Genomic DNA, 19,524 nt, shown 5'->3' with positions numbered 1-19,524 from the left:
ATAAAACTTTTCCAATTCTTATTTCTTTCACTTGGCATTCTCTGCTATTTCCCTTTCTGGTATGGACGAAGCATCGTTTCTTCTCAGAAATAGCCGTAGAACTTGGGTCTATTGACTCTATTCTATCCATCTTTAACATAAAAAGGATTCCAATCCTTAGTTTTTTAATTTCATTTTAAATCCTCTAAAGCACCGGCACCAAAAAGAGAATGTCCATAGACTGGACGACACATATTACCCAATTGGATTTGACTTTCCCACTACCCCTTTGGATGTCTCTTTCATGAAACATCACAAGCTGTGATAGTGAGAGAAGGGTTCTTTGAAGTTCCAGTCATGGCTGAATATCTCTCATCGTAATTCGTATATGTAAAAGCCCATAAAGTGTGATTGTTAAACAGTGATTTACAGAACATTGAAATGAGCAACAACGGCTACTAAAAGCAGAGCAGGGTTGGGCATCTTTTCACTCTCTCCGCTCCTTCCCTCGCCAAATCGCCGTCCTCTCTCTGAGCTTTTCCTCTTTTCTTGCTTTACTAAACAGTATCCATTTCAAAAGAAACCCAACAGCTACTGTTCTTAAAGCAAGAAAAGGGAAAAAAGCTCAGTGATACAGAGATAGATACAGAACATTAAAGAAAGCAAAAGGTTTGGAATTGTGGGAATCTTTCCTCATTTTCCAGGGTACAGCTGATCCCACAGCAGCATCTCTCTTTCTTTTCTTGGTTCCCTCCCCCTATATTCTCTTTTTTCACACACAATCCCTCTCTCTTCTCTACCCATCTCTCTCATTCTCTGTTTCTGTGGATGTGTGTGTGGGTGACTTACTGAGGTTGGTCATGGTTTTGGCTTAGGCTAATGTCTACTTCTTTTATGGGGTTTTCATGTGGAGATGGATATGTAAGACTGTTCATTCATTTCACTATTTTCTTGGATGTTCCATCTTCAAATTCTGGGTGGATTTTGTTTTCCTTTTTGGTTGAGCTTTGTGGGTTCTTACTGCATTTTAATGTGTTTTCTGGGTTTATTCTGGTGTTTAGGAGAAAAGGGAAGCCAAAGTTTCATTGAGAGCTGAGATTGAAGAGGCATGGGTTCATGAAGGTGCAGGCATGCAGGGTGGTCATGGGTTGGAATTGGATCTGGAGTTCAAGCCAATAGATCACCCAGTGGAGCCACCTGATGAGGATAGACCAGTCAAATGCCCAATGGCAGGTTCCTCAGTCCCAAATGTAAGAGAAGTTCTTTCTTCTTTGCTGGTTTCAGACCTTTATGTTCCTTGTGGCATTTGATGCATCTATTTGTTTCACTGTACCTGCTTCAGTTTCTCCTGGAACCATTCTTGGAACTTTTGCTTTGTTTTTCTATCAATTAACTGAAATTAATTCTTACTACTTCACAAATCTCTAAAACCATCTTTTGGTTTCTCTTATAGGTTGTCTATGTTCATGCTTTGAGATGTTATTTTGCTTACATCAATAAATGTTCTCATAAGTTCTACACTGTACTTTTTAACCCATTATATGCATCCCCTGATATCTTGTTTTGGTTTACCAACATAACCCACCAAATCAAATCTCAGAGAAGAATAAGTTCCAATGCCTTTGACTCCTTGACCCTTCCATGCTCCATACATAAACAGTTTTCAAATATTAGACATGGTTTACCTTGGGAGATGATGTATTTTAGAAACAACTGCCAAGGAGTATTCAATGCAATAAGAGATATATAGATAATTGTGAAAATATGATCAAGAGAATAAAGAGAAAATGTTGAAATAATTTGTCTTCTGTTCATCATGACATGTATATCTAGCAAGTTATAAAATTTCAAAAGAAATATATGTTGTGGTTTTGATTGATAGTTTTGGAAGCAGTAGCAGTCTAGGGTGCTTCATTATCTGGTCCACGACCACGTATGTGCTACGCACATTGAGGAAGACCTCAATTTTTTTTTATAGATCTAGACAGATATGAAATTGTGCTTAATCTCGAGAATATGATCAACAAAATAAAAAGAAGTTGTGTTTGATGATTTGATGATTTCATGAATCACATATTTCCAAATTAGATGATATTAGATGCTACATGACATGTTTCTCTTGAACAATTTTGAATGTATCTCCTAAAACAGAACTCTTTAAAATGGAGTATCCAATTTATCTTTCTCACATATATACATATTATTGTGCATGAAAAGCATATGCGGGAGGAAAGGTTTGCTGAAAGCCTGCGGAAAAGAGTGGAACAATCATCGGATTTGAACGAGGAAGGAATGTTGGTGGTAGCCATTGAGCCTCCAGCTCGAGCAGTGCGTAAAAGGCATCATACCCTCACTCGCAGTCATTCAATTCCTCCACTGTTCAGGAGGCCGCCTCTTCCCCCTTTACCGGCTCAGAATGCCTCAATCTTCCAAATGCTTCAACAATGCAATGAGTATGAATCCTGTAAAGATACACAGTATTAGATGATTACAATTTCTACAGTTTGGTGTCTACCTGACATTACAAATAGTCAGCATTCATCCCGAGTTCCACATAGCATCCATAGATACAGAAAAGCCCAAATTATAATCTTCAACATGGTACTAGGGAGGACTTGAATTGTCTAAGGAGATCAGTATCTGTATAGTATCTCTCAAATTACTTATATCTGGTTCCTTTATACCTTAATGTGTTTGTCAATCAAACATGAAACCACATCTGGATGTTTTTCCCTCCTCTTGTAGTCGATACATTCCGTAGTGGATTGTGCAGTCGCAAGAAAACTTTCAGGAAAAAGGGTTTTGATATTTTGGTTATTAGCAGACTAATTTGAAACCGAACAAGGTGAACATCCTTGTTACCAAAACTGAACGACTTTCATGTAGAGTTCCCTTGTCCAGGTTCAATACTTGTTTTCGTTGTGAACTGAGAATCTAAACCTGGAGCCAGTCTGGTTCTTAAAACTATGCTACTACTGTCATGTGTGATATCCATGTCCATATACTTCTAAGCAAACATTACTCTTTGTTAAGAAGAAACCATCTCAGCAGCAAGTGATCCAACACAACAAATACTTGTGAAATTATACTCAGGTTGCATGAACTTATACCAATGTGTTTATCAGAAGCCATATGTGATCAACATTTACAAGGATCAACCTATTCAAATAGAAGTCCACAAGGGATATTTCAAACAATCGATTCAAATTAAAGCTCAATTATTGTAGTCACCCTCCCCCAACCCAAAAAAGTCTTGCCCTTCTCAATGTCGAAAATTTTCTTTAATACTTCGAAAATTTTCGTTATCAGAAATAGTGCTTACAAAAAAACACAGCAATAAAACATAGAAATTCAAGAATATCAGGCTATCCTAGAGCCAAATGGTACTTAGTGGTTCCAAGTTTGGAGCTCATTAAGTCTAAGAGCCAGGGAACTGGGTTCATGAGTGGTCATATTCGCTGCTTGGCTAGTATCCCGAGTTATGAAATTACTTGTCCTGTTACATGCCAAGAGTGAACATTGAAAGTTGAAACCGAGCAAGCTACCAGTTAGGCAGTAAATGGTGAAAATGAGCCTCATTAGGCCCTTCTTAGTACTTGCTCTGTTTCAAGTTTTTCTGACTTGACCACCAGTTCTCATAAATGAAAAATCAAAAGTATGGTGCAATGCAATGATCTGCACAAACACTGGTTCTGGGATCAGGGTAGTCTTCTTAAAAGACAAACAAAATCTCATACAAATGGTGCCAGCCTGAGTCAGTACAATTCTACCTCAGGCTGACTCAATGGGTCTGATCCAGTCGGGCCCGGTCGGGCCTTTGCCCAAACCAAGATTGGTCAAAGGGTCTGTGGGGTAGTCTAGGTTTACTCTAAACATGTAAAAAACTATTAACCAAATTTTCAAAACATTTTTTTAACAATTAAAATCATCATTTATCAGCATGGATGCGCAAATTATAGCCAAGGGCAAAGAGAGGACCCACGTTCTTGAGGAATTCCAAATCATCATTGCCTAGCCCCTTCAAGGGTGATAATTAAAAGGTGGTGTCTATGGTCTACACCCCTTTCCTTTAGTAATTGTCATCCATAAATGATATCCCCAAGAAGCTAGGTGAATATGTATTAATCCCCTCCATATCACAAAATATGATTAATAAAAAATAGGTGCTTCAAAAGTAGATTCAATGATTTTGTAATCTGTTTTCATCTTTAATCAACTGGATCATTCTAACCCATTAAGCTATTTAACTCCAAAGCCCCTTGCTCTAAAGCCATCACATACCCTCTTCAATGCACATTTGATAGCTAAACAACATTTGGGATTTGTGTCTGACTGCTGTCAGCCAATTGAATGCTTAGTGAGTGCATTAATGCACTAGAGAGGATCCCCTTCTAGCCACCATGTCCTTCGATAGAACCAAATCCTCTCTATTAAACGCATATCATACAATTAGGGGTGCTTGCTTGGTGCTACCGGTCGTCCAATGCATGTTGGCGCACTTAGTGAAGATCCGGGGATATCCTATGATCCGATCCCAATCCAGATCGACCACATCGTAGGGAAATATCCTGCGGTCCAATTAAAAATGATTTTTTTTACTGTTCGATCCACCAATACGGTATTGAGCAAGAATCGGGATCGGCCAAGGCGATTCCTCAAACTATGGTTGTCAGAACTCTCTAGACGTTACTAGACATTTCTGCTGTCCCATCTCCTTTCTCTTAAACCCACCATCGAATACCTTCCTGAGTCATCTCTGCGGATGAATCTTCCAAGTCGCTTACACTGAGTCACTGTTACTCCTCCGTAGAGTTGGACTTGGAATTTCTGTCGAAAGAACAACAACCATGTTTGGGGTGTTATTTCCTAATCGAAGCTTCCCCATGGACATCTCCACCTTCGCCCAAATCGATACCTTCCATTGGGTCCTCGACATGAACACCTTCGTCGGTAAGTACTTTCCCTTGATCTCCACACCCAAAAGATCATCTTAGCTTCATTTCTTGTCTGAAACCATCGATGTTTATCTTGCGCAGGAGAGGCCTACGATCAGGTTAGAGAGATGTGTATCTTCTTGCTTAATGGCTTCTCTCTCCCACCAGACAAAGCCCTCGCGGTTTATATACAGTCCCCTGGCTCTCCCTTTGTCTTCAGCGGCGCCATCTCTATCGCTCGACCATCTGCAGTGCTAACCCTTCAATGGCCGGAGCCCGGTGGCCAGATGCAGCTTACTTCGCCGGATTCCGCCCCTCTCTCCGCCAAGATTGGTGTTTCTGTTGAGGACCTCGCATCGTTGCCTTCCTTTGATGTTGCTTTACAGAAAAGAATCGAACACTTGGCGCTCAAAGTTGGGGAGAATCTATTCAACTTCATGCAGTCCTTCTGTAGCGTCGATGGTAGCAGACTTGTGGTTCCTATGGATATACTGGATCGGTGGTTCAAGAAGTTTCAAGAGAAGGCCACCAAGGATCCTGAGTATTTGAAGGGTTTCGTGTTATGAGTCCATGAAAAAAGGTACCCATGATCAATTCGAGTCGATTACTTGAAATTCGAATCATTTGTTCATGTGGGTTTTTCATTTTAGTGTGAATGGAAGAAGGAAAAGAATAAAAAAAATTATATTTTTTTTTATAAATTTCTTTGTGGGAACTGCTCTTGCTATAAGTTTTTGTATTTTCTGGGCATTTGTTCATGGGATTCTAAGAAATGTCGAAAATTAGAGGGTTAGAGACTGAAAAGTTGAGAAAGTAATGCAAACTGGAAATCACTTGTGAATGTGATGTAGAGAAGTTGGATCCCTTACCCTACTCCAACTCCTTGATCGTGCATTGTGTACAGAATGCGCAGATAATAGACTGGTATTAATGCTTTTCTCTTTTCGTAAAGAAAATTTAGTTTCTCATTACGCAGCCTGCTTAAAAATATATATATATATATATATATATATATATAATTGATTATTCTTCTGGAGTTCATTTCTCTCAGTATACTGTACTAGAGACTGCTGTAGATGGAACCAATTAGCAAAAATATATAGAGTGATTATTGGAGGATCTACTAGGATAAATAGAATTGGATATTTTAGTCAAATAGTTGTTGCAAATATATAGTTTTGATTTGGAATGACAAATTTGTTTCTGTTTGGTGCTTATGTGGATGTTTGTCTCCTCATTCTTGATGCCAGAACTTTTCTGCAGCCAAATTCAAGTTATATGCTCAGTACACTTTGTATCCCTCAATGTGATACTTAGCGGTGGTTGCCTCTTTTGTTGAATGAAGCCTGAAGTTACGCCGCAATCAACAGCTATTTCACCTTTGGATTGGTAGACGATGTGTTGGAGATCTCCTTCATTCATGTTTCAAACTTGATGTGTTTTCCTATATGGGTGGTGGTTGTGTTAAATGGACATCATAGTCGTTCTTTGTTTTGAAGGTTGGAAAGATATTCTATTTTGCATGCATTTCCGTTTTAAATAGTTGGACCATTTTCTGGAAAGGAACACCAGACTAGATTGATATTGGAGACAATAGCTTGCTTGATTAATAATATAATAGTTTGTATGAGTGCATACCTATTATGTTAGGAGGGTTGGTGCAACTTTTGAATTTATGGCAGCCAATGCAGGTGAATTAGGATGAGCATCAAGGGGCATTGCCTTGGGATTTTTTGGAGCATAGAATTTAGGGGTCCATGGTTTGAATAGGAGGCCTGATGGAGATTGTGGCTTTTATATGGTGGTCAATTGAAACGAGAATTGGTTGATGGTGCTGGTATGATGTTATTCAAGGATACCGAATTAGGATTGAAGGAAGAAAATGGAAGTTTTTTAGGTTTTGGAGATAACAAGGCTGTAAAACGGGAAAGGGTTATAGAATTTGTGATATAATTTTGAAAATCTATTTTTTTTCTGGCTGGATGTAGTGACCTGCTGCAATATGTGTCTTATCAATGCTTGTTTGGGGTCAAGAAGCTAGGTTATGGGACGACAATGAAGAAATCTAGCATTTCCTGCTAAAATTGGTCTAGCAATTGAAGCATGGGCATCACACTTAGTCCATGGAAGAATAATAGTCAGGGTTTTGGAAGACTTCTCAAGAACAGCAGTGAGCACAAAAGGAACTTAATTGATTCTTGATAAAGAATGTTCAGAGTGGAGGGAATGGTGTGTAAGTGTGTAAAACGGGACAACGGATATCCCAAAAAATAGGAAGATAACCTACTTTGAGAAATCAAACAAGAACCAAGGTTTGCTTTTTTTTGCCTGACCTGTCTGATCACCTGGATGCAGTTGGCTTTAGAATGGGGCTAAACTAGAACAACTTCATCAGAAACATGGGTCTGGAGTTCTGTTTGAATTCAAACTGACTTCAGGTTTGTTCTGATAACTTGGTCATAACTCTTAGTACTGTATGAGTTTCCTGTTCGCATATGCTGTATGGTACCTTATGAACCTTCCATGCGTTTGTACCATGCATTTATGAATGTATATATGAATTCAAACAAACCAGTTTGGATCAGATTTAAATACCAGCCAGGAAAACATATCTGGCTTTTGTGGGGAAAACCAGATTTGTATCCGATTGGATCCCCTATTTTAACCATCCTGGACAAGAGAGCTAAGGTCTGTACAACCAATTTCTAGAATCAACCTCCCAACTTTTTAAATTTAGGGTGATGATCTTTAATCAAAATCTGAGCAAAATCATCTAATATGAAGTATTGAGTGGAATAGTTTTCTGGTAAAAATCAGCTGTTGTACAGTTTGTCGGAAAGGAATATTGAAATAGATGAACATATTTATCAAGATTTCAAGCCTGAAGTGGAAAATGGAAGAAAGTCCTACAACTTGATGGAGTTGTTCTGATCAGCCCCTTACTCAACCTGACCTCTCAAGTAGAGGCTTCGGTGGCTGATTAATTGGAACCTGGTGCCTGATTAAGAGTTGGTATGTGATGCTCCCCTTTTGGTGAACTTCTGTCCTTTCTTGGAACATGTGTAATTCACAGAGGTTACGGGTGCAGCCGAATATGAATGTATGATGCTTTGATTCATCTGGGGTTTTATCTGTTAAGTGTGAACCTGAAGCATTCCATGACAAACTCATTGTCCTTTGCTAATCGATAATTGGCAAAGTTCTTTCTCTGAACCGAGGCGCTTGTTTGCATTCTTACTGATAATTCCAGAATCTGTATTATTCCAAGCATGCATTTCTTAGCATTTGAAATGCTAGGGATTGTTCTTGTCTTGCGTTGTTTATCTGCTCAAGATGCCTGGGTGTATTTTTGGTAGATCCTAGGTCTAGCTGGGTTATACCAGATACATTACTGATCTTTTGAGGCTGTGCCTCCAGCTCTTTGGAGGTGGCTGGGCAAAGTCACCGACTGCTGCCCTGGGGAGTTTACTAAGAATTAAAAGCAGAGGACATTCGAACACCATATGGAACTGGTGTGTACAATTCCTTGTAGAGCCAACCAGGTGGTCACATTTTGCCCTGTAAAGAACATTCACTCATTAAGAATAGAAATATTTGATCTTGATGCTTACCCTTGGATTGGCTCCGTCCGAATAATATTTCTTTGGTTATATACCCTTCTCTCTCCCCAGGCCACTGGGCAGACATTAAGAAAATAGAAGATAGAAGGTTGTATTACAGGAAAACTAGAAATCAAAGAAATATAATGGGATGAAGCATGTCACCTAATTGCCATGGCAAGAATTTGTATGAATGATTGATCATGTTGGCATTTATGACCACAAACCTGGCACAAAACCTCAGTATACACGATGACAGTGAGCCTCCGAGCAGCACTAGTATCTCTGATACGTTTATGTAAGCACTTAATGGTGATACCGTTTCTTGATAAACTAACCTTTGGCTGTATTTCATTGTTTTATGGTTGGTTTTTAGTGTGCAGTAGTGCTTCCCTAACCTCTGATGAATACCATGGACATTGCAGTTTGGAGGCACAAAGGGAAACATGACCGGATGACGAGTACAAGGGTGTAAAGCTAGACCATTGGGTATCGAAACATTCATCATTGATGAAGATGCCTGGCATGCCATGAATGTAGGGTAATGTTTGTTCCATTTGGATACCAAATGTTATCCCTTCACAAGTCAATAACTCTGTATGTTAGTGATGTTTGATAAATTTATTTGCTCAAGTGCTAATGGGGAAGTAACAAAGTAATGGCATCTGGTTTTGTGATTATCTTGGTATAGCACGGGTAGATCCATCAAATCAAACTCCTTCAAACAGAATTAACCCACATCTTAAGATCAGATTGGTGGACTAGGCAGACCTTGCATTTCTGCTTGCTACTATCCTTCAGGATAATTGGACTGGACCTCGTTGCTCCAAAATGATGTTGTAGTTGGTTCCAAAGGTCTCCAAAAGAAGATTTCCATTGGGACATCCAAAAATGATGTTGTAGTTAGTTCCAAAGGTCTCCAAAAGAAGATTTCCATTGGGACATCCAAAAAGGAAGAACTACTTTGTCACATTACATTTATTTCCTAACCTCTTTGCTCCACAATGATGATGCAGTTAGCTTCAATTTCCAAAGGTCTCCAAAAGAAGGTTTGCATTGGGACATGCATGAGGGAAGTGCATGAGGGAAGTTCCTGATAATGGAATCTGAAGGGAACCCTATTAAGGAATAAATTTTGGAAGCTCACTTATTCATGAAGTCTCTTTCGGTGAGCAATGGCAGGTTCTGTGGGATTATCCCTTAAAATGCTGCTAGAAAGAATTCCTTTCATGACTTTATTTTTGGTAAATAATTCCCTTCATAACTTCAATTCATATTTTCTCATTCATAAAAGAAACTTTTATTCAATACGGCCACAGTTTCATTGGGCAATCTTATAGAAAAAGTCACTTTATCTACCATGCTCTAGAGAGTCAAAACCACTCTTAAATCCATCCATATTTACATCAAAGGAGAAGGCAGAGCCTTTGGCTGCACACAACCATTTAGGGCAGAAGAATACAACTCCTGCAAAAGCTGATTCAAACGGCAAGTCTACAAGAATACTCTTTGGGGGTCAATGAGGAAACTTCAGTATGCATTGCTAGTGTCCAGGTTTCTGTAATCCAGCATTTCAGTAATCATTATGGTGTAGTTGAGAACCCAAATGGCAATCTTTCAATGGAGGCTTACACAAGTCCTAGAATTAGAAGCAAACCTTAATAAATTGCCAGCTACACACAAATACAAATATACATGTATAAGTGAAACACAAGCAAACCCACAAATAAGTGTGGTCAGTACATGGGAAACATAAATAAACCCTCAAAACTACATGGTCAGTACTATACCATTCCCACATTTAGGCCCTACTTTGAAAGACACAAATTAAAAGTTAACCAGTAATTCCGGAGTATAGTTATCCTCGCACAACTGATGCATCACAATCAAACACTAGTGTACATTCCTTCCTTATTCACAAGGTTTTCCGCTGCTTCAATCCAGCATAAAGTAACTCAATATGGATGGTTCAATCCTGCAGAAACAAAGGGCAGAACAATGGAACTTATTTCATGGCAACTTTAAATTCTGAAATTTGATTAATGTCATATGCAGGATGGCACAATATGCGAAAGCTTTAGGAAATCTTACTAATTTGAACTCTTAAGGATTTAAGCTTGAGGAGACCCTGGTTCAGACCCAAAAATAGACGTAGATGCATATGACATTGTATCTTCTTTCGAAATGGCCACGAAATTCAATGGTGCAGTGGACAACCTTCTTGTTTCCCTGAAATATCCATTTTGGCGCCCAGAGTGCGACCGTGGTGTCATTAGCTCAGGCGTTGCACACCCAACTGAGTTCCGGCGTGGTGTCATGGATCCATTTCCATTTGCACGATAACCATTTGGTTTCCTAAAGCTGTTGCATTTTTTTGGGCTTGGCTTAGACCCGTACATGGCTTCCTTCTCCGTAAGGAGCAGATCTTGTAGCTTCTTCTGATCCTGCCGAAACAAATGGAGGGTCATCTGTAATTTAAAGGGAGAGCAAAAGCCAAAAATATTCCTAATTGCAATTGCAGAATCAACACCTACCCGGTATCTCTTCTTCTCCGCTTCTCTCAATTGTCTGGTTAGCTTATAATCCTCCAAGAATGAGACCAATCGCACCTGGAAATAAAACCAGCAAGTAGGTTTTCTTCACTGTTTCGCAAAAGATCATGGACATGCCAAGCTAAGCAGGTCTATAACTCACCCCGTCGTAAAGAAATGACATCTTTCTTTCACCTTCCCAGGCTAGTGTTTTCCTTATCAGATTCTCAACCATAGCTGAAATGAGGAACCGTATCAGTAGAAAAGATTAGTGGGCCCCAGACTGACAATGGAAGGTTTTACTGGATAATGGAATACCTGGGATCTTGGTTACAGAAATTCTAGCTTTTTCTGCACGTTTTAGGTTTATATGAGCACCTCTTCCTGCGCTATATCTGTTCTCATCCTGCAATCCAGAACAACTGCTTATTTTAGAGCAGACTATAATCCAGACAGCTCAAATGATGAAATCCGCATGACCTTTAACAAGTTTGATTCACAAATACAAGTATTGCAACTACAATACAACCGGACAAGAAAATTCCAGCTTACCTGATTGTAATCTTCAAGCCAATTTTCCTCCTCACAGGCAGCAAGCCATCTGTCTATTCTATCCATAATTTCTTTTCGACTAGCTGCTTCATCTTTTACCTTAGTTATCTGTGTTTCAATACTTGCCAGAAGTTCAGAGGGATCCACAAGACCTGAACAACAGTAACATTCAGAAATGTATCTTCATTGTTAGCTTCAGACAGAAGCTTGGCAGATAAAATACTATACCAGAGTCGATCAATGCATTAGCTTTTTCACTAGCTGTGCTCATGTCAGGTTCAATATGTGCTCTCCTGCATATGTCCTCCAACTCCGACCTCTTCTTCATGACCAGTTCTTTCATTCTACTAGCTTTCAGTTTAGTCAATCTCTCAACCTCAGCTGCCGCCTGACAAAAAAGAAGTGGAGACCTAAAGGTCATCTTCTAAACATTCAATAAAAATAGATGTTGTTCAGATGTCCATTGGAAGGAAAAACAGAAAAAAGTTTCTGTCAAACCTGCTTGATAATATCTAGGGAGAGAACCCCAGGTTCTATGACTTCTGGTTCTGATGATCTAAGGATGAAAGTAATGCTTCTAAAGTGACGCTTCTCTTCTTCAGGCGAGTCCATCAAATTCCAAAGTTCAAACAATGATCCCACAATGCCTTTCAACTACAATTTTGAAAAAGGTTACTCCCATAACAAAGAACAAAGAGATGCATAACAACGGTACTCTGCATTACCTTCTGAACGCGAGCTTTTCTTTCTGCTTTCAAATTAAGGATGACCTGATCTAGACCTTCCAAAGTTTTGTTGCTGATGTTTCTGGTATGCTCAGGACCGGTCTCATGTAAGCTTGGATGCACTTCACCCACAGTCTTCCCAAAATCCAGTCCAAGCACACCACATAAAGAATGCACCTCATTTACACATTCCAGAACTTTATTAACGCGATCAGCCTGCAAGGGAGAACGCTAAGAAATCAGACAAACTAAATAAAACAGGCGCAAATGCAACCACTGTAATGCATGGGAGTTGTGGGGTGGGGGGGAGGGGGGGGAACTTTGTTCTTTGATACAAGCTAAGCAATATCACATTTAGGTCTTCCAACTTATTCTGAGTTAATCAGAGAAATTTCTTCTATTTAACTCAGAATCGCCTCAAAGATAATAATTATTAATTAGTACCATAGCGATACATTTATATTGTAGCGGTAGGATTACATGTCTCAACAATCTGCATTATTCACTACAGATATTAAAGTCAACCACTTTGTTCACTACTGATTGTCTTGGGCTAATTAACTGTACACATTCAGTGTAGCTGCATTTATTCATGCTTTCCTTTCAAGTGAGGTAGAATTTATCATTTAAGTGATAATAGGTCTCAATATATCAATGCAAGTTGCTAATAAGAAAATTACGTGCAAGCTTCCAGTTTCAAGGAATAACCCACATAATCCTCAACGGCAGTTAACAAGTAGGATATGTAGTATAAAAAATATGAAAGAAAATTGAAAACTATAGATACCTTCTCCTTCTGCAAGTTATTGAGATGCATCTGATATTCAGTAAATTTTCTTAATGACAAGTCCTGTTCTTCCTTATTTAAGCAATTGGTCACAGCACCATTGATTTGACTGTATCCTGAAATCTCTCCACTGATCTTCTCAATCTGTGCCTTTACATCAGAAAATTGCTTAATGCGTTCCTCTTTCTTCATTTTCAAATCTTCTACTACTGGAGAGACTGATGCAAGTTTCTCTTTCAGTGTCGCTTTCTGCTTGTCAATTTGTGTCTGTAAATTTCACAAAATCAATAACCCATTACAATTATTTGTGATAAATGATATAGCATACCAGGAAAAAAAAAATCTTTATTATAATTGATATAGTATACCAGATAAAATCACAAATCTTTACTCCTGCTATACAAAGCATAAATTGAAATAATAAAAAAAGAGCAACCAGTGCACTAGGCTCCCGCTATTGCAGGGTCTGGATATTACATGAATTAAAAACTTTTAAGTGCTCTAACCAATGGCACTTAGCAGTATTACATGACACGTCGCACGAACAATCACTGTTTGGATATTTCTGCCAAACATACACACAAGTTTTTTACTTTAGGCAGAAGCTGCAAATTCACATTTTACCTTTTCTTCCCATCAAATATAAGCCTGCACTTTGCAGTTTACTTTTGGAGATACAACATATCAATAGGGACACTTAGAACAAAAGTAAAATCAAGACATCTTGGACATGTTCAGAAGCCAGAAGAATTTTAACATCAATGACTGAAAAACCTTAAAAAATGAGCACAGTTGTTTATTGCATACAAATTTGGATCAAGATAAATGTGATGCTTATTTCAGGTGAGTAAATCCTGAGGGAAGAATGCTTATCATGAAAATATAGCAATGCATGAATATTGGATTAGTTCCTATAGACATGAGATGTTACATTACAAAAGAGAAAAGAGAAAATATCTTATTTGACTTTACAATCTAGCAAAATAATATGATACAATGCTGCTGCCGGACATCAAAAGCCTACCTACATTATTACTCAAACAGACGAGAAAAGGTGCAAAATTTAATTGTAAAGCAGAAAAATCAAAAGGAGTTTCATAGTCAAATATGAAATAACTCTACAAGAGTAAAAGAGAGTTTCTCTACATAAAAAAAGGAAAATGAATCGATAGTAATAAAGTAGAGAGGGAAAAGGCCATATGTGATGGATAACCAGATTAAAGGAACAAATAGATGACATAGAATCTGGTGGATGTGGTATGACACATGCAGAAGAGGAAACCAAGGGGGGATGCACATGCTAAGCATAAGAGACAAGGCATAGTGGACTTTGACCATTGATATCATAGCAAGAATATCCACTTCCAGGAATGGAGAATGGGAAGAGAAATAACATCCTAAGCTGCCTCCCATTTGTCAGTGCATTATAACAAAGTTCAAGTTCAAATGCACAAGTCTAGTCAGTAGAGACAACTAGATGCCTGAACAGATCCAAGGGATTCCATGAGATTCCCAATCAAATACTTTTCTATCTGTATTGCAAGCATGGTTTAAAGTATCTCCGATACCGATACGATACCCTCCGATACGTATCTTAAATTTAGCTGACCGATACGATACCCTCCGATACGATACATGAAATTTGAAATCCTTTCGTATCAATATATATCCTACGATACATACCGATATGCATCAATGCACCACTGATACACATCGATACGATATGACATGCACCGATACGACTATAGAAAATATAAAATCGAGGTGAAATGTACGTTTTGATATGTATCGGTATGTATCGCTCGATACGTATCGGTGAGTATCGGTATGTATCGATCGATACATATCGGTGAGTATCGGTATGTACTGATATAGTGCGCTACGGTCGTATAATGGTCAAGATGGGTAATTTTTCAGAAAACACGATTTTTTTAGGGGTTTTTGTTCCAAAGTTGTTGCTAACCATATTTCTCACAAACTAAAGTAGAAATCAAGGTTGAAAACAAGGATTTTACATTTATGGGACAACTACGAACCTTGAATTCTTAGTGCAATACCTTCAATTTAGTGTTTATGCATAATACACGCTATCAATAGCTTTTTTTTACAAATTCTTTATGCAAAAGTGTTTAAAAAAATGTTTCCTATCCATTTATGTGGGTATCTTTAGCGTATCTCCAATACGATACGATACACTCCGATACATATCTTAATTTTGGCCGACCGATACAGCGACCGATACCGATACTTTAATCCTTGATTGCAAGGGACAGCAAAATCTAAGATCCTCCAAAATCTGCCACTTGTTCCACTTTGTGTACATATATGTGCACTCTTTTGGTTAGTTATTAGTAGTACCAGAATGGTCAAATTTTATAGTTCCATTGTAATTAGAGCCAGCAGCAATTATGTAATTATGCAGAACTTGGCCTTGGGTTTCAGTCTATACATGAATTATTCTTATTGCATATAATTGCGTCTATCATGATCTTTGAGGTATCTCTCTCCTCTCTCCCCTTCATCCTTATCTTTCCCATTGCAGGCTGCTGCTAAAATCAAATAATCAGCATACCTATTTTCAGCTCTGGTTTGTCAGAAAAAAATATATATATATTTCAGATTTGGGCCTGTTAAGCAGCCACTCTGATCTTTGATTCCTAGCCTAGAACCTATGATTGGCTGGCTGCATCATCCATCTTCCCAATTCTTTGCTACTCCAACATCAACAACTACCGTTAAATTATCAATTTCATATGCAGAGTTTGCAACTATCTGAAACACAATCCATGGGGTAGAGGAAGACAATATTAGGGGGAAAAATATAGTTTTGATTTGCATCCTAGGTTTTACTCACGTATCTTACAAAAAAAAAAAAAATTTGTACTGATGGTCATGGCTAAGGAGTGCTCAACTGAACTACTAACAGGTAAGAACAAAACTTTCTCAGTGTCAAGGTTTGAAATTTCGGATTCCGACCCCATTAAGATTTTGTTGAAACCGAAATATTTCAGTGAAATCTTATTTGATTTTGAGTCTTCACCAATCAACAATGCTATTTTTTATAGTCATTTTATTTCAATTTGGTTGAAAGCGAAATATTTCGTGAAATTTTGGTCATTTCGAACCATGCTCAAAGTATCAACTTCAATACTTGCTATTTTAGAAAACAAAAATGGTAAAATTGATTTTTTTTTTACCTCACATTATAAATATATACAACAAAAAATTGGGCTGGGTTAATAAAAATGCAAGTTTCCCCAAGCTTAGCAGAATTGGCACCATATCTGTTGTGTGGCAGCTAAGATGGAGCACAAAATCCAAACAGGTCCCTATGAATTAAAATATCCAGGATGACTTTTCCACAAGGCATAAATGAAGCCCACATTATTGAACGTGTCTGTGCATCTCACCCCATTGATTTTTTTTTCCCCTTATTCTGATGTCTAATTCAAGGCAGATGTGTAGAGATAAATTGTGATGATTATCCACTATCAAGCAGAAGGATTAGATTTCCACTTAACAAAAGGTCTCAAAACAATGCACCGTTCACTTAGTCTGTGTTTGTTTCAACATAAAATATTTACAGAAAAACAACTTTTTTCATACATTCTATTTCATATTATTCTGCCATTTTACCTTTTTTTTTGGATTTATGTGACCAATAACTCAAGAAGCACATTTGAACATGATTGAGTGAGGGAAAGAATCCAGCCACATGATGGGGGTGGTGTCTTCCATAAGTGCAAGAGTACCAAGGATCAAGATATCATTATTTTGGGAAAACAATATCTTAAATTTTGAAATGAATTTTGTTTTTCAATATTTTGTATTTCATCCTTTCTAATCCTTATACAAATTTGTATAACTTTTCACCAAATCCTGTAAAATATGTTAGCACAAAACAAGCACAAACTTGACACAAATATTTGGTAGAAAAGTAGATAAATAAACCACAGAGATCAGGGAGATATAGTTATATTCATGGATGAATGTACAGGCCGAGAGGCTGAGACCTAGGAGATAAGATGACCATAATCTGGATTTGGTTCCGAACATGAAATATACCTGGGTGTTAAAAGTAAGCTCCCCAAGAGCAGCCATAAGCGATGCAAGCTCCGCTTCTTTGGCTGAAACTGACTGATGGAGGCGTGCCCTGGCGCTGCTCGCTTCATCAACCTTTCTCCGGTACACTTGTAGGCACTCCCTTTCAAGCTCCAACAGCATACGGTCCTTCTCCAGTTCGTTCTCACCAATCTCATTCCATATATGCTGCTCTCACAGGAAATGGCCAAAACAAAAATCAGAATAAACCTTCTTTTTGGCTTAAAGAGGCGAAAAAAACCAGATATTCTTGAGCATTACAAAGGAATATATATATATATATATATATATTTTGACGCTAGAACTAAACAAATATAGAAGAACCATTAAGAAGGAATTTGTGAGAAACGTGCAAACCAAGCAACACTAGAAAATCGATTCAATAATTATCGCCGCAGCAAAACACTGCAGAGAAAGTATAGTTTCTAGAAAATATTTCATGAAAATATGAAAGGAAAGCGAGAAACAAAAATTAAGCACTTACGAACTAAATCGTCTCAGTTAATTGAAAAGATAACGAAAAAAAAGAAGATAACAAATCATTTATTTTCTGCAATCATACAGGTCAAGTTCCCCAAGAAAACAAGTCTACTCATGCTGTGCTTCCAGAAAAATTCAAATTTCCCTGCGAAAGCAAGTCTACTCATGCTATGCTTCCTGAAAAATTCGATGAGTCTGTTTCTTTTTCTACCAATTTTAAGCAAAACCATTTAAGGAGAATGAATGGAAAAAAGAGAAGAGAAGAACTAGGCTAGGATTGTAACTGAGAAGAAAGAAAAGAAGAAGAAGATAATGATGATGAATATGAGGGTGAGAAAAGGAAAACAGAGAAAGGAAAGTACTTACCTGAAGTTCGCTTAGTAAAGCACTGCAAGTGGTGTCCGCATGGACACTGGTAGGGCTCCCAAGCACTTGCATTTGTACGGACAGGACTCTTCCTCACTCTGAGAGTTTCAATTTCGAAAAGCTTTCCCCAAACAGGGACACTGAACACGGGAAAGCGAAGAAGAAAAAGGCTAAAAACTATCTCGTTCTCCACCAGAAACAAGAGCTCCCAAAGTTCCAAGTCTCCACCACCTCACCCACCCACGAACAGAGAAAATTATAAAAAAAATCTTCAGGACTAAAGGAGTCAAAGCTCAAAGTAGAAGAGATGCAAACAAAGATAAAGCAGAGCTGGGATTTCCAAAATTCAAGTCAAAAAGTACAAGAAAGCAAGCCACATTGATTGTTCCCTCCGTTTAAACAATCAGATCTGAACTTTGAAGCTATGTACCAACAGAAACTCCATTTCACGACTCTCAGCTGTTAGTCTTCAAAGAAACGTATCGGTTGCAGAGTCAAATCACTGGAATTCTGAAGAAAACAACCGCCATTAAGGAAGCCACATCAACAGACAGAGAGAAAAAACTAGGGTTTCAAGAGGAACTCAAATGACTTACAGGTGAAGGCAGAGTGAGATTACAGAAAGAGAGAGAGAGAGAGAGACTAGATCACTAGGGTTTTGGGGAATCACAGAAGCGGACGAAACAAAAAATATTAAAATCGAAGAAAAAAGAGTAAGCTTTGGAGAGTGTTTTACAGAGAGGGAGAACTGAGAGCTCTCTCTTTTAAGAGCTTCAGAGTTTAGCGAGAGAAGTAGCTGTAGAAAGGTCGCCGTCGGAAAGTCACTAGGAATTATATTCTAAGTCCGTTCTAAAATATTGTTAAATGTATCATAATTTCATTAAATTAATTATTCTATTTTATTTAATTAATGCTATTTATCATTATGAGATTCTTATCCCTCCCTCACACGCTGAGGTCGTCCTTTCGACCGGAATCGGTTGGTTCAGTCCGATTTTTCGGTCGGGCTGATTTTTGATCGGTTTGATTGGGTTTCTTACTTTCTTGTTGTCTTTTGTAATCAATCAGTCTACTATCAAGTTCAGTCCAATCCGGTTTTGGTTTACTATATGAATATGGAAATCAAGGAAAAATTTCTTGATGTTTTGGGTTTTTGGTTTCTTATTGGATTATAGTTGGCCCAATCTCAATTTTATTGGTGTATTCGAATTGGTCTAATATGGTTTTGATTTCTATCAGGTTCAAGTAGGTTTTAATTGGTCCACTCGGTTCCAACTGAATTTTGATACTCTTACTAGGCCCAGTGTTCAACTTTTCCATGCTGACTTTTTTTTGTTGGGGAGGGGTGGGATGGTGGGGACGAAGGTACACACACCAGTAGTTAGGGGTTGGTTATATTTTCCATCTGAATTGGAAATGGGGATAAGAATTAAATGCGACTCCAAACAAACTCATTTATTTTGTGAGAAA

The 19,524-nt window shown here is 38.1% G+C and overlaps 3 protein-coding genes across 5 annotated transcripts; 2 read left to right on the top strand and 1 right to left on the bottom strand.

Annotated features, from left to right (window-relative positions):
* Positions 1–288: 288 nt before the first annotated feature.
* Positions 289–2,799, top strand: LOC122076987. The gene is made up of 3 exons (XM_042642679.1): positions 289–900; positions 1,041–1,229; positions 2,197–2,799. The coding sequence occupies exons 1-3, from the start codon at positions 859–861 to the stop codon at positions 2,461–2,463; spliced, it is 498 nt and encodes a 165-aa protein (XP_042498613.1). The 5' UTR covers positions 289–858; the 3' UTR covers positions 2,464–2,799.
* Positions 2,800–4,684: 1,885 nt separating this feature from the next.
* Positions 4,685–9,192, top strand: LOC122080093 (protein OPI10 homolog). Of its 3 annotated transcripts, none has more exons than XM_042646990.1 (3): positions 4,685–4,929; positions 5,016–5,493; positions 6,177–6,548. In XM_042646990.1, exons 1-2 carry the CDS (start codon positions 4,827–4,829, stop codon positions 5,477–5,479), a joined length of 567 nt encoding a protein of 188 aa, XP_042502924.1. In that variant the 5' UTR covers positions 4,685–4,826; the 3' UTR covers positions 5,480–5,493; positions 6,177–6,548. The 3 variants fall into 3 exon arrangements, with proteins under 3 accessions (XP_042502924.1, XP_042502916.1, XP_042502907.1); XM_042646982.1 differs by having other exon boundaries at positions 6,164–6,548; XM_042646973.1 differs by lacking the exon at positions 6,177–6,548 and adding an exon at positions 8,938–9,192 and having other exon boundaries at positions 4,686–4,929.
* Positions 9,193–10,152: 960 nt separating this feature from the next.
* LOC122080083 (65-kDa microtubule-associated protein 6-like) lies at positions 10,153–18,876 on the bottom strand. Its single transcript, XM_042646962.1, has 12 exons — positions 18,055–18,876; positions 17,173–17,376; positions 13,108–13,374; positions 12,321–12,536; positions 12,094–12,249; positions 11,824–11,983; positions 11,596–11,747; positions 11,362–11,449; positions 11,207–11,280; positions 11,047–11,121; positions 10,604–10,956; positions 10,153–10,487 (listed from the first exon to the last, which is right to left on the bottom strand). The coding sequence occupies exons 1-11, from the start codon at positions 18,124–18,126 to the stop codon at positions 10,624–10,626; spliced, it is 1,797 nt and encodes a 598-aa protein (XP_042502896.1). The 5' UTR covers positions 18,127–18,876; the 3' UTR covers positions 10,153–10,487; positions 10,604–10,623.
* Positions 18,877–19,524: the final 648 nt, after the last annotated feature.

Source organism: Macadamia integrifolia, chromosome 1, assembly GCF_013358625.1.
Source record: "Macadamia integrifolia cultivar HAES 741 chromosome 1, SCU_Mint_v3, whole genome shotgun sequence".
Classification (NCBI taxonomy): Eukaryota; Viridiplantae; Streptophyta; class Magnoliopsida; order Proteales; family Proteaceae; genus Macadamia; species Macadamia integrifolia.
Note: the sequence above shows the minus strand (reverse complement) of the source record. Positions and strands in the feature narration are given on the sequence as shown.

Bases quoted from the DNA above. Each gene is read 5' to 3' on its own strand.
- LOC122080093 (XM_042646973.1), top strand. From the start codon at position 4,827: ATGTTTGGGGTGTTATTTCCTAATCGAAGCTTCCCCATGGACATCTCC. The intron at 4,930-5,015 runs GTAAGTACTTTC...TATCTTGCGCAG, and splicing joins CGACATGAACACCTTCGTCG to GAGAGGCCTACGATCAGGTT.
- LOC122080083 (XM_042646962.1), bottom strand. From the start codon at position 18,126: ATGCAAGTGCTTGGGAGCCCTACCAGTGTCCATGCGGACACCACTTGC. The intron at 12,537-13,107 runs GTATCTATAGTT...TCTCCCTTGCAG, and splicing joins ATAACTTGCAGAAGGAGAAG to GCTGATCGCGTTAATAAAGT. The intron at 11,984-12,093 runs GTTTGACAGAAA...CTTTTTTGTCAG, and splicing joins CCCTAGATATTATCAAGCAG to GCGGCAGCTGAGGTTGAGAG.
- LOC122076987 (XM_042642679.1), top strand. From the start codon at position 859: ATGTCTACTTCTTTTATGGGGTTTTCATGTGGAGATGGATAT. The intron at 901-1,040 runs GTAAGACTGTTC...TCTGGTGTTTAG, and splicing joins TTTCATGTGGAGATGGATAT to GAGAAAAGGGAAGCCAAAGT. The intron at 1,230-2,196 runs GTAAGAGAAGTT...GTGCATGAAAAG, and splicing joins CAGGTTCCTCAGTCCCAAAT to CATATGCGGGAGGAAAGGTT.